Source organism: Drosophila pseudoobscura, chromosome X (genome assembly GCF_009870125.1).
Source record: "Drosophila pseudoobscura strain MV-25-SWS-2005 chromosome X, UCI_Dpse_MV25, whole genome shotgun sequence".
NCBI classification, from domain to species: Eukaryota; Metazoa; Arthropoda; class Insecta; order Diptera; family Drosophilidae; genus Drosophila; species Drosophila pseudoobscura.
This window is the reverse complement of record NC_046683.1, coordinates 49,655,696-49,668,987: the sequence shown is the minus strand read 5'-3', so window position 1 is coordinate 49,668,987 and position 13,292 is coordinate 49,655,696. Positions and strand designations below refer to the sequence as shown.

The window sequence follows — 13,292 nt, the reverse complement described above, 5'->3', positions numbered from 1 at the left end:
TTACTTGACAAAGCTTGATTTTGTCAGGACATAATTTAGCAGTAAGCAAATGAATTAAACTTACACAACTAGTCAATTACTGTACCAGCATATCAGAAGTCAGGTCGTAGAAGTTTCTCTCTCAACTCCTTTCCACACTTTCCACTTTAATTTTTTTAATGCAAACTGTACTTTGCTTGATTTTGCGGTGCCCCGCTTCTCTCTCAGGGGAATTTACGAGTATTTCCCTTCGGCTTTCCATTTAGTTGTTTGCATCGTCGTTCTGTTGGGATTGCAAATATTTTATGGTTTTAATTTGTGCTCATGCATTTCTCGTGCGCCGTGCTGGCAATGTGCAGCATTTTGCAGGACTCCGTATTTCAGTTTGAGGTTAGCCAGAGCCAGTCATCGAGTTGTGTTTTAGTAGTGTTGTGGTTATGGGTATGGTATGCGGTAAATGTATGTTTTTAGAAGATGTTGCTGCTCCTGCTGATGTTATCGTTTATACAATCAGGTAATTGGTGAACGATAACCTACCTCAGAGGGCAGTTTCCTGTTGGGGTTCGATCAGGTTTCGGCTTGGACCATCTTTCAACCAAGAAGCTACGAATATTTTCATAACATTGCCGAGAGGTCATTTCTTTGCTTTGCTTTTCATCTTTGTGTTTCTTCCTTGGGAATCCATTCGATCTGGCAAATAATATTTTACAGGTTGTTGACTGACTGTTGACCCCAGTCCCAACACCCAACGAGACTGGAACTAATTCAATTAATATGCAAAGTTGGTTTGTCAAAAACTGTGCAGATCCAAGGCAAGCAAGAGTTCATTCCAGTTCATAATTAAAGCGTAGCCAAGAAGATTTTACCCACACGCAGTTTCAACTGGAAATCCCGCTTCCTCCTTCAGGTGAGCCAAACTGATAATCACTCAATTTGCTTTGGGGCACAAAAACTATGAAGTTAACTCTGCTTGTCGAAAGTTGCGGAGCCGGAGCAGGAGCCATAGCTACAGCCAAAGCCAGAACCAGAGCCACAAGAGGCATCTGCAAAGCAAAACCAAAAGCCAAGGCAACCAAGAAGCCAACGCCTGCGAGCTATCCGAGTAGAGCAAGTGGAGTGCACCAAATTGGCATTACGTTTACCAACTGAGAGGGGCAAGGGAAGCAGCTGAGCAGGGGAGCGGGGGAGCAGGGCGAAGCAGAATCGGGGGGGATTGCCATGCAAAATAGATGTTGCAAGCGTTAACATTGCTCAGCGCCTGGGAACAATGGAGGGCTACGCTACACGCTACACGCTCCTCGACCCGACTTGCCTCGACTCGAGTCAGCCCTGGCGGATGCATAAGATGCATAATGCAATAGCTGCAACCGAAAAGAGCCACGGACAAGACCGGGAAAACACAGGAGAAAAATTAGTTGCGCCAAAAGCAGTTGCCGCGTGATGGCAGCGGAGGAGGGGCATGACGATGATGCTATGCTAAATGCTGGCGGGACACGAATACCAGCCAAGAAGCGGCGACGGTGGAGGATGGGAATCGAGCAGAGTCCGGGCATGAGTACTGCATTAGCAGCCATCACAAAGATACTCGTACTCGTGCCTTTGTATCTGTCAGACGTTCAAACTGAATATTACTTCTGTAGCTTGGAGACAGTCGATACTGTGACCAACAACATGGATACATGTGCATCCATAATACGTGCACAAAGAGTGCGCGGCATTTATATTAAAGTTTTACTTAACGTAATCTCCACATACTTGTAGAATAACTATGTCTCTTGGCGGGTATTTCGCGTTTATTTAAACTTTTTTGCATCTAGAGTTTTTTTTTAAATTAAATTATATATTTATGTAACCCCGGTCTCACTTTCTCAAATAACAAAGAAATACCTTCGATGGCCCGCGATTTATCAAAAGTTTACGTGGAGAAACTATTTAGCTTTTAATTTTTGCCCACATATGTATGCCTTTGAACAAGATATCGGCCGACGACGACGACCGCCCAAAACCTTTTTATATAATAGAGCGATACATACTTAATTTGTCTCCGTTCCAATTGTTTTTGCTGATTTTGTTCATCTCGTGCCTCTTGAGATGGAGATTGACGCGATTGCGACACGCTCACACGCACATTTTTGGCATCGTTTTTCGTTCGTCTGTTCTCTCTGCTCTACTATTAAGCATTTTTGATGCTGTATTCGTCCGACGGTCTGTTAGATATTTTCTTGTGTCACTCGTGTGCATTCACTACTGGGAATGGGAAGGGAACTCTTTGAAAAGGGTTCCCTCATTGGGTTCAGCTCTCAGACATTCCATCATTTAGGGTATCCGTAGTTCGTTTCCATGCTTTCGCCGACTTTTAGGAACCCAACCAAAGATGCAGAGTCGCGAAGCCGCGGAAAACAGCGGCCAAAATGTGGCCAAAAACAGGGCGACACACACATGCAAAAGGGTAGTGTAGTGGTAGCGAGTGGAGGGAGGAAGGCAGCGGTGACAAGCATTGTCGGCAAGAAGGCAGGAGGGGAAGGATGTCGTCGGCATGGCTCATCGCGCCTAAGCTGCGTTTGATGCCTGATGGTTGGTTCGGTCGGATGCCAGCCCAAGTACGCGGGCTGCAACACAGCCACAGTGCCACTCTGCCTCAGCCACTGCCACTGCCACTGCCACTGAGAGTGCAACACTGTTGCCTGTTGGCTGCAACACTTGGCTGCGGATTTGGCGACAATGTCTCGCACGCTCCAAAGATTTCCAGCTGGCGACAAGTTATCAAGACGAACGTGACTGGCAAATAGTTGGGCTTAACTTCTGTTTTCCCGTACCGAAAGTTTTGACAAGGGCTTAACTTCGGATGGGGCACAGGGCTGTGGGTGTTTTCTTCGCAGATGGAGGGACGGAAACTTTGGCATATTGAAGGTGACGTTTAGATTGGACCATGAAAATGGCCGGTCAATTATTCAAGAGCACAGATGGAATGTTCCAACTCCCTGATCTTTCACTCTGCGGAGTACCAATGAAGTTCAGTCGTATTTGTATGGAGGATCAAACTCCATTCTCTCCTTTACGGACTCCTCCCACCATCGATCGACACCTCTGCCCATTGGGCCTTTCCTTTCCTTTCCTTGCCCCCCTTCTCCTCTCCTCTGCTTTTCCATAACGAATTTGGCCCCGTTTTGACAAAATTAATGTGCTGTTGCTGTTGACCTGCTCAAAATGGAGCCATGAAATTTGTAAGTGTCGCCAGAGCCACCCTTCCTGCACTCCACTTCAGTGCTGCCCCTGCCCCGGCCACCGTCCCATAAAATAGCGGAGAAGAACGAGAGACCCAAAGCTCGACCGTGGCTAATGAAAAGAAATATTAAATTCTCACGTTCCGAGGCGAATGGAAAGAAGCGGCGGCACAGACGACGACGACGACGACGACGAAAATCCCTGCCAGCACTCCATACAAAATAAACCAAAGGCGGAGGCAGAGCCAGAAGAGGAAGAGGAAGAGTCATAAGCAGAATAGAACCAGGTTGTTCTCATACACAAAAGGCAAATAAAAATGGCAGGAAACAACCAACGCTCTGACCTTTCAGCCGTAGACTACAACGCCAACTCCGACTACGACTCCAAGTCGATGTAGATGTGGATGTGGATGTGGAAGTGGAAGACGAAGTCGCAGTCGGAGCTGGACTTGGAGTCGGAGTCAGTCAGCCATTGAGGTCTGGAGTCGAGTGTACCTCCTCCTGTACAACAGTCTGCCCCTCCTCGTGCCCAGACGTACTACATCGTTAAAGTCCGAAGGCAAAATAAAACGTGATTCATGTTACTTATCACCCGCACAGCATCGACCATCAAGAATGGCTAAGGGAACTGCGGAGAGCGCAGTACAATGGGTGCCAGGTCCCAGACATTGGCGTTCGTCCCCTTTCCATTCCCTGTCCGCTCCTTTTCTCTGTGGCACTCTCCGATCTCCACCTTTCCTGGTAAAGTTTGCGCCATAAGTTGCCCTGTGGCATATGAGGCCAGTCCACGTCCACCGCCCTCCTCCTTCTCCTTCTCCTCCGCCTCCTTCCCCTTGACGTACATCATCAATGTCGTTGGCTGAGGGGCCAAGAAACAATTTTTAAATTTATGCTCACGACCTTTACCAAGTCACCCCCTCCCCCCACCATCACCATTGCCGGACCGAACAAAATTATTTTGATTCTTCTTTCTCCTCCGCCTCTCCCCCTTTTATTACTTATTTGCGCTCGTCCCGAATAATTCCGCAATGTAGAAAATATTCGTAAGATCATTAATGAGTCGCTATTGTTGTTCGGTTGATGGAACTTGATTTGTCCCGACCCCGACCTCTGACAGAGCACAGTTCTGCATGAGATCATACGCCACTCAACCATTCAACCACTCCACCACTCAACCACTCAATGGGTTTTCATTAAGTCCCGGGAGCCTGAGGAGCTGATAGCTGTTCAACAGTGGACGTTCCAAGCGGATTTCAATTGCGTAGGTGAGTGATGGAAGCCTGAAGGCTGCTCACAGCGAAGAGAATGTTGCAGCTTATCGATTTGAAGAATTCTACAAGAAGGCTGTTCTAATAGGAGGAACAGTAAATCCCAGGGCTATCAACCTCCATAGTCCATATCCGCCCGTGCTCCAAGTTTCTGTCCCATCAATTTAGTTTTTCTCTTAAATGTATATTTAGCTTCAAAATGTTTCCTTTCCGTAATAGAAGCCAAACTTTGCTTCCTCTTTTTTGCACTCGTTGGCACGACCGGCTTGGCACATCATTTTGACACATTTTTGGAGCTTTTTGGGCGTACGCTAAAAAGATATTATGACAATTAAGCAAAGCCCGTGCGGATGTCGGGAAACCGCAGCATAAATCTGATTAAGCCCGCATCCACAGCCACCCACAGATACCCGGCAACAGAGGCCACCTGCTGTGTTCGGGTTTTGTGGCTCTTTTGAGGCAATTGCTTTAATTACTCAAAGAAGAGGAAGCCTGCCGTGAGAGATGAGGGATGAGGGGAATAGAAGACAGCGGAGGAGGCCACCTGCTGCATGGTTTATGTCTCATTGAAGCCTCACCTTTCCGTAGCTCACTCAGCACGAGTCCGCAGCTGATTTATATCCCAGAGAGAGAGAGAGAGCAAACGATGGAGAAAGAGGTACAGCGGAAGAGCGGAAGAGGGCCAGGAAACTTTATCAATAAGCCACATAAAAGTTAGTGCCCAAAAGGTTTGCAGTGCACTGAAATGCTTGCAAATTCGTTTTCACCCTTGATAACTATAAAATTTGACAACTTTTCGGGTCGCACTCCCAGTCCCACTCACAGTCTCACCCTCGGCCCACCCCTCCTACCACAGAGAACTATTCATTCCGATAAACAACTCGATTCGATTATTTGCGATGCCATTAAAATCGATTTTCGGCTAAAACTTTTCGACAACTGTCATTAGGCATTGTTGGATTAGCCGGGGGCAGCCCCCAAAGAGAAACTTTATCAATTTGTGGGCGTGGCGAGGGAAATTTTATTCCGCCCCCCGACAGCTAATGGAAATTGACTTCCTCTGACATGACTCATCTTTGTTTCGGTTCGGTTCGATTCGGTTACGACTTCCTCTCCAGTTCTCAATCCTCTCCTCTCCTCCCCGATCCGTTCCGATTGTTTGTCTTCATTTTGCAGCGCTTAACTTTGATTGACATTCATGCTCCATCATTTATTCATTTCGGCGCCGAAAAGTTTTGCAACCCTCTCTTGCCGAAAGATTTAATTGACTTTTCGCAGCGAAAAATTAGCAGCTCCTCCTGCCTTTTCTGCCTTATCTAAAGCAAATATTGAGCCAACACTCTACCGCGCTTTCCCCATCCGAATCGAGCTGGTTTTCCAGCTGAGATGCGAGGGTGTACTGTGACGAGGTCTACTATAGTGGTGGTGCTGAATTTATTGCAGTCGTTCGTATGATTTCATGCAGGATGAGTGCTGATTTTGGGGGTGAGAATAAAGGAATAAGGGTCCCCCACATTGGCAATGAAATTTAATTCAGGCCAAGGGCCAATGAAATTTCATTGCTAGTTTAGCGCAGCTGTTGAGATATCTGAGGAAAGATACAGAACAGAATCGCAGGTTGTGTTGGGTGTTCGACCTTAAATAGTTTTTAAAGAACGAAATAAATATCTTAATAAAAGATGGTTTAATCCGAACCTCTTCTCCGACCCAGAGACTTCTGTTGTATACTTTTTTGGACTCGCTCCGTTGTCCTTTGGGCAGTAAGTCCCTAAGCACTCCACGACAAACATTAATTAAGTAAACTACACAGAGAAGTGCAGTATTTTTTGTTGGCCCACTTGTGCAGTTTCCTAATTGAAAATTTCAATTAAAGGCTGCTGCCTCCCCCAGCTAGGGAATTTTTTTGCAGTCGATTTTTGTCGCGACAAATTCGGCAATTAATTAAATGAAACTCCCTTTTGGCTGCTTTTCGAAGTGATATTTGCTGGGATTGGACACCCAAAAAGAGGAGACAAATAAAGTGCTGCACAACATACAGGAAAACATCAAACAGTCCACCATTCCACCATTCCGCTGTTCAATTTTTTTGAGCAATTGTATCAACATGCACTAGCTATCGCGTCGATATCTGTAAATGTTTTTGATGCACTGATTCAGATGTTCTGAATCTCTGAATCCCCCAAAATGGAGAATCAGCTTATCCCAATGGAATTATGCATGGGCCAGTGACATGAACATAATGGTGGCGAATATCCACAAACCACAACCTGAAGATGCTGTCTATAGAGCTGATATATTTTGAGACTCACGAAAAAGTTTGGAAATACATGGCTGACTAGAATAATCCTCTACAAAGCAGAACATCATTTCTCGAACAGTGTCAGCTCGACTGACTGAATCCCTGTTCGTATCCATATCCATATCCGTATCCACATCCGTATCCATATCCGTAAAGTGGGGAACGTGCAACCGCACAAATGTATCCCATTTCGACACTCCTCGATGTCCTTTTGGGGGCGATTATTTTTCCCCCATATACTCCCGGCTTGCTTCTGTTCTTTATAGTTCTTTTTAGTAACTTCCCATCTACTCATATGTTTTGCTTTATGATTTTCACGCCCGCATTCTGCACCAACAAAACTGCACTGCAAATAAAAGTTGAATGAAGTTGAATGAAAATAGCAAGGAGTGTGTCGAAGATCGGATGCCCTGGAATGGGGCAAAAAAGGGTAATTATTCGACGGAATATATTCATATAGCTCTAAAAAAAGTTTATTCTATGAAGGAGTCGAGGAAGTATTGGCAAATTATCCAGTTCGGCAGTGGAAAAGACTGGAAAACGCAATATTGAAATAAATACTGTATTCGGTTAGAGCATGCGGTGAGTCGGGGTCTGCCAACCTGCGGAGCTCTCATGCTTCAGAAACATTTTTTGCCACATTAACGCCTGAACACGCCCGCGCCATTTTGCGGCCGTGTGCAGTCGGCATTCCCTAGCTCTCTATCCACTTCCTCTACACCCACACCCACACCCACACTCACACTCACACTCACACAAACATTAATAACTTTTTTATGGTGGTCACATAAAAACGCAACAAAACCCACCGCGAAGCGAACATTGGATTCCATTTTCGTGCAGTTCTGTTCTCCCGTCCGGACTTTTTGTTGCTGAAAAGTTTTCTGTGGCTGTTGTAGTTGTTAAATCGCACACGTGTTTTGTAAAACATTGCCATATCCTTCATATCCTTTAATACATGTCCCTCTGCGTGAGCTCTGGCCCCAAGCGGAGGCGGATAGGTGGGAGAGAGTGATTTTCCCTCGCCCCCGCCCCCACCTCCGTCTGTTTTTTAACTGCAATTTGTTGCCAAGGAGCTTAGCGACTGACTGAAGTCCTCTTCCCCAGCTGCCTCTGCCTGTGCCCCCCACCCACTCCCACGCACACACATAAGTACAGTCTCGCTGCGGATTCTATTTCGGCCTTTTCACCGCACACATGTGCTTCAAATGGTTTTGTTTTTGTTTGCGAGTTTTCCTTTTTACAGGGGTTTTCTTTTTTGTGGTTCCTCCATTCTCAGCAGAGCCGGGAGAGTATTTAGAAAACAAGTGTAATCAAAATTATATGGGCGTGGATTTCTCGTTTCCACTCGTAAATTTCAAGGCTTACGGCCATGTGTTTCAAGTGGGACGGTGCAGTCTTCTGCCTCTGGGATACGAGTGTTGGCAAGTTATGATTGAATTTCGAGCTGCTTTTGCGGCCATAGTTGGTCTGGTCTGTCTGTCCGAATGTATAGTTGCTTCTAATGGGAAAACTTTAGATGTTCGTGTGGGAGGAGGGATGAGGTAGGAGGGAGAGAAGCTTGGACTTGTGCTGTATAATATTTCAATGTTTTAGTAAAGAGGTTGCTTCCTGTGAACAGTGTTTGGACAGTTAATATGTTGTCGACTGCTCACTGATTGTAAATGTTCAGGTGTAGAACATAAATTATCTGAGCATACGTAAGCAATAAGTGTTGGCGAGCAATTTAATTCAATGTTGCAGAGGGAGTAGCAGTTGTTCCTGTAATTCTGTTATTGTGCATGTGAGCATGTCGCACTTGCGCAAACACATCAAGCACAAGTGGCACTAAACAAGGACAATTGGAACGGAGACAAACGCGACAAAGAACGTCAACAAGTATATCGAGCACTTTCATCCACTTCGATCCCTCGTCTCGCCTTCGAGCACAAGCCAGATATTGAATATTCCGCTCATCCGAAAGTGCTGATTGGGGCTATCGACCAAGAATGTCCCCATTGTCATTCACCAAATTTACACCATCGGCACGGATCCAGATTCAAACCTCTTCATGAAGTCCAATCGCACATTCCATTCATGTTCCAAATGACATCCTCCGGACCAACAGAAATAGTTCAAAATACTGCGGCAAATGGTTTGCCGGTTGAGCCAGTGATATATAGGTTTCCTCCGAACTGTATGATTGTCGATCCTCATATAGTGATGGTTAGCTTCGGGTTCTCATTTCTGAGATGTCGGTAATCATCTCCGCCATTCCAACAGCCTGTATTTGCTGATATCCGATATACTGTTCAACAGAGAGCTTACTTACAAATTTCATGGTATTTCTTTCTCTTGACATAAGTACTCTCCCGAACCCAATGGAAATGGGAAATGAAAGCACTCTGTACAATTTTCAGTCTTTAACAATCAAAAAAAATGTTTTATTTTTGCATATTCTGTGTGTGTTTGCTATGATGCTGCCAGGGATGCTTTATGTTTATGTTTATGTTTATACACTTATAATTGTTCGTTTGCTATGTTACACCGACTATCGATAATTGCTATAATTATAATTAATATGCGCTTCCATCAGCGTACTTAAATGCTACACAAATCTGGCTTGGCTTGGACTTTAATGCTCGCCATATAATAACCAATCCAATTCAATTCGAGGACTCAATTAAATGCGCTGAAAACAAATGCGAATCAACAGTTGGCCGATACCAGAGTTGGCTTTTGCTGCTTCTCTGGTTTTCTCTCGTCTCTCGTCTACAAATATTTAAATGGCAGTTTCAACTCTTATTTAGTTAGGGGTGCGTCCTGGGGGTGTGGCTGGAGCAAAAATTTCCATAAAGTGGCAACAAATTTTTGCTTATTTTCGTGTTGTTTGTTCACTTAAGTGCTATGACTACAACGTCATTTAAAAAAAAACAAAAAAAAAAAATTGAATTAAAAGTATTCCGTTACGCATTTAGAATTAATTAGCTCAACAAATATACAATTACAGTTAGAGTAGAGTTACGTTACAGTTAGAGTTACAGTTAACATTATAATAATCGTATCTGCATTAGGTTTAGCACATGGAGGACATTTATTGCTACTACATAATACATTTCAACTGCGTATGGTTTCCCTTTATACATAGATTTCAAGCACTTCCAACGATGTGAGCAGTCGACACAGGACAGTACAGTACAGTACAGTACAGTACAGGACAGTAGCTGCTTTCGGTGTGTTTTGTGGTTACTTTATAGCAAGTAAACGATTCGTGTTTTGTGTCTGATCTACTGACTACTGAAATTGAGAGACCAGTCGCTGCTCACATCCACATCACATCTAAATTCTAACACTCATATCATTATCGTCACAACTTAATTTCTATATATGTATTTATATATATATATATTATATGTTCTTTAATGGTAGGGCACATTTAAAGCTTTCAAAAATAAAAAAAAAGTCTTACTTAATCCACATGAATTCCAATGCGTCGTCCAAAGATGAAAGATCAGAATTGAAGTCGTGTACTCGTACGTAGAGCAATGAAAGCGATGAAAGCCTAACTAGAACACTACAAATACAAAATACAACTCGACTTAATGGATAGTTTTGGTTCAACAAGCTTGCTTTCGTATCAACTAAGACGATTCAAAAAACAATAGCCTAGGCCCTAGGGTCAACTTTTGATTTCTATGATCAGAGTGGGGGGCGGGGAATTGGATGGGGATGGGGAGAGGAGATGAACTTTATACAAGCTACGAGCACTACAAACTACGACTGCATTTATGGTTGCGGTTACGGTTAAGGTTACGGTTACGGTTACGGTTACGACTGGGGTCTGAGTCTGGGAGATTGAGGATTGGGGATCGGGGATCTACGTGCTAAACACTAAGTAACTCTCGTTAGCCGCCTCGGGGTCCCCCGCCGCCGCCGTGCCGCCATTGGGTCCAGCTCCGGTGCCCGCTGCGCCCGTCTCATACTAGACATACGCCTGGGCCCGCGTCCGCGGCTCCTTGCCCTGAAGCCGCTCCACGAAGTTGCGCCAGCTGACCATGGTCTTGCTCGAGTATAGCCAGACGCTGGAGGTGACTCCGACCAGCATCGAGCACAGATACTTCACCATGAAGATCTGGAAAATGGGACGAGCCTCGGGCATGCCCGGCGCCCTGGCAGCCGGACAGGGTATGGAGAAGGGCTTGCATATGTCACGATGCCACTGTATCATCCACTCGTCGAAGTTGTAGTACTCGTAGAACAGGCAGCCCAACAGTCCCACGGCGGGCAGTATGAAAAGCCCCGAAAAGAAGCCGATCCTCAGCATCAGACGCTCCAGCTTGTCCGTTCGCTTGCCGTCCGTCTTCATCACGGTCCGTATGCGGAATAGGGAAATGAAGCCAGCCAAAAGGAAGAGCGCTCCGATCGAAAGGTATATGCACAGGGGCAGTATGAGGAAGGCGCCCAGCGAGTAGGTATCCAGCTGTCCGACAAAGCAAACGCCAGAGAGAATGTCGCCTGAAAGGAGTAGATGGAAAGGATTCAATTAAATTTAAGATACATTTATCAATGGAAGAAGAATGGAATAAACTGGAAACTAAAAAAGCTTCCAGCTATCGCCAATCTTCAATCTCCAATCACCAATCGCCAATCCCCAATCCCCAATCGCCAATCCAAAACGAACTTCAGTTCGATGGTAGCCGTTCATTAGATGTTCAGTATCAACGGTTGAATGAATGTTTCAACTGATGGGCAAGGGGTGATAGCCATGTACCTCTTTCGGGGTAAATATTTACACAGCGATAGCACCTCCGCCCCCTTCACTCCATCCGTGGCGTAGTTCAAAGTCAATGCGCCGCTCCGCTTGTTTAAACAATTCACAAGCGGTTACCCCGGCTGTGTGTCCCCCAACACTCTCTCTTTTCTGACGGCCCCCCAGCCTCATTAGCGTTATTTATAAACATGTTACAATATCCCTTACACCTCGCACCTGCCCTGCCCCCCCCCCCCTCTTTTCCCCTGCCACTCTGCCCCGCCGAATCCATCATTTGTTCGGTGTGCCATATTTCCGCTCATAAATTATCGATTAGCCCCTCGTTGGCGCTTCTTGTTGCCTTTTTTCTTCCTTACGTGACATGTTAATTTGGGTTTTTTTTTTTGCTTTTTCCTGGGAAACTTGTCGCGTTTTCCAGGCTGTTGCCACACACCGATTTGTCATGGGTCGTTGAGTTGTAAATACTTTCCATTAATGCGCTTCATATCATGTATTTTTTTTTGTGGTGTTTTTTTGAATTGATTGATTATTAGGAGTGTTCTTGAATTTCTGTTTAGAAGTTTGCAACCGATTCGGCTCAACCGATGGCGATGTCGATGTCGATCTCAGGAGAAACACTACTCGTATAGTCCTGTTTTTATGGGCCCGGCTGTTACATAAATCCTTAAGCCATCCGAGGCTGACATTTATGGCCATTGAATGTACATTCCCGACGCCAGATGGCGCCTTACAAATCGCATGCCTTTGAAGTTATCTGCGAGAAAGTACGAGTATGGTAGGTATGTCTATGGGTAGCAGGCAGGCCGGCAGGCTGAAATATAACTTTATACCATAAAAGTCATGTCATGCTGACAATGCATAGAGCCGCCTGTTCGCAGAGCGCGCGAGAGAGAGAGACAGAGAGAGGGAGTGCTGGAGTGCTGGAGGGAGACGGCTGCACGGAGGATGCGCTGCAAATTAAGCAAGTTGAGAGCCGGGAAAATGCAGATAAATGCATACAATAAATAACAGCGGGCAGTCCGCCACTTCCTCCACTGATATCGGAGATGGAGGTGAACCGGTAAAAGATGTTTCCTTCCCGAAGAAGATCGAATATACATAAATCAAATTTGTATAGCTCCGAATCTGAATCCGAATATGATTTCAATTCTGCATTCGCATCCGAAGCCGAAAACCGATATGAAAACACTCGTAGCATACCACCTGCCGCTGCTGGCTTCTTTCTGTCGATCTGTCGATCTGTTGATCTGTCGATCTGTGCTCCCAGTTCCAGTTCCAGTTCCATTTCAAGTTTCCCTTCCGATATGGATCTTAATTTATATCGGAGCTTTGGAATTGGAATACGAAAGGGAATCCAGCTCAAATGAAATGAAATGAAATACAAGGCAGGGAAACCGGCCTGGGACAGGGACAGAGCCCCGATCGGGAATTGATAAATGCAGAGCAGAGCAGATCGGAGCCGGCCGGAGAGAACCAGTTCTATTCGTGTCCTTTACTGTGGAAGCCAGTGGAAACCAGTTTCTTTTTGCTGCCCATTTATTTGAACTTCATTTTGGAAAATGGCAAACCAAGCTGGAGCTGGAACTGGAGAGAGGAAATGATGCGGGGGGAGGTTGCTGTGACAATTCTGTGGCTGCAGAATCTTCAGCAGCTTCAGCTTCAGCAACAGAAACAGCAACAGCCACAAGAGGAGCAACTGAAACACCAACAATGCATGTCAATTGTTTCGTGTGGCATGAGGAATGCATGTTGCACCACTGAGCGGGGAAACG

At 45.4% G+C, this 13,292-nt stretch overlaps 1 protein-coding gene across 2 annotated transcripts in view; it reads right to left on the bottom strand.

Annotated features, from left to right (window-relative positions):
- The window catches only part of fz (frizzled class receptor), a 126,329-nt gene that overhangs the window by 26,136 nt on the left and 86,901 nt on the right, over positions 1-13,292 (bottom strand). Inside the window, exon 5 of one of the 2 annotated variants that reach the window (XM_001353652.4) lies at positions 9,169-11,264. The exons of the other annotated variant lie outside the window; for it this stretch is intronic. Within the exon in view, the coding sequence (XP_001353688.4) occupies positions 10,732-11,264 (533 nt within the window). The 3' untranslated portion in view covers positions 9,169-10,731. Of the gene's footprint in view, positions 1-9,168; positions 11,265-13,292 lie in introns of those variants that run through there. 2 annotated transcript variants of the gene reach the window in all.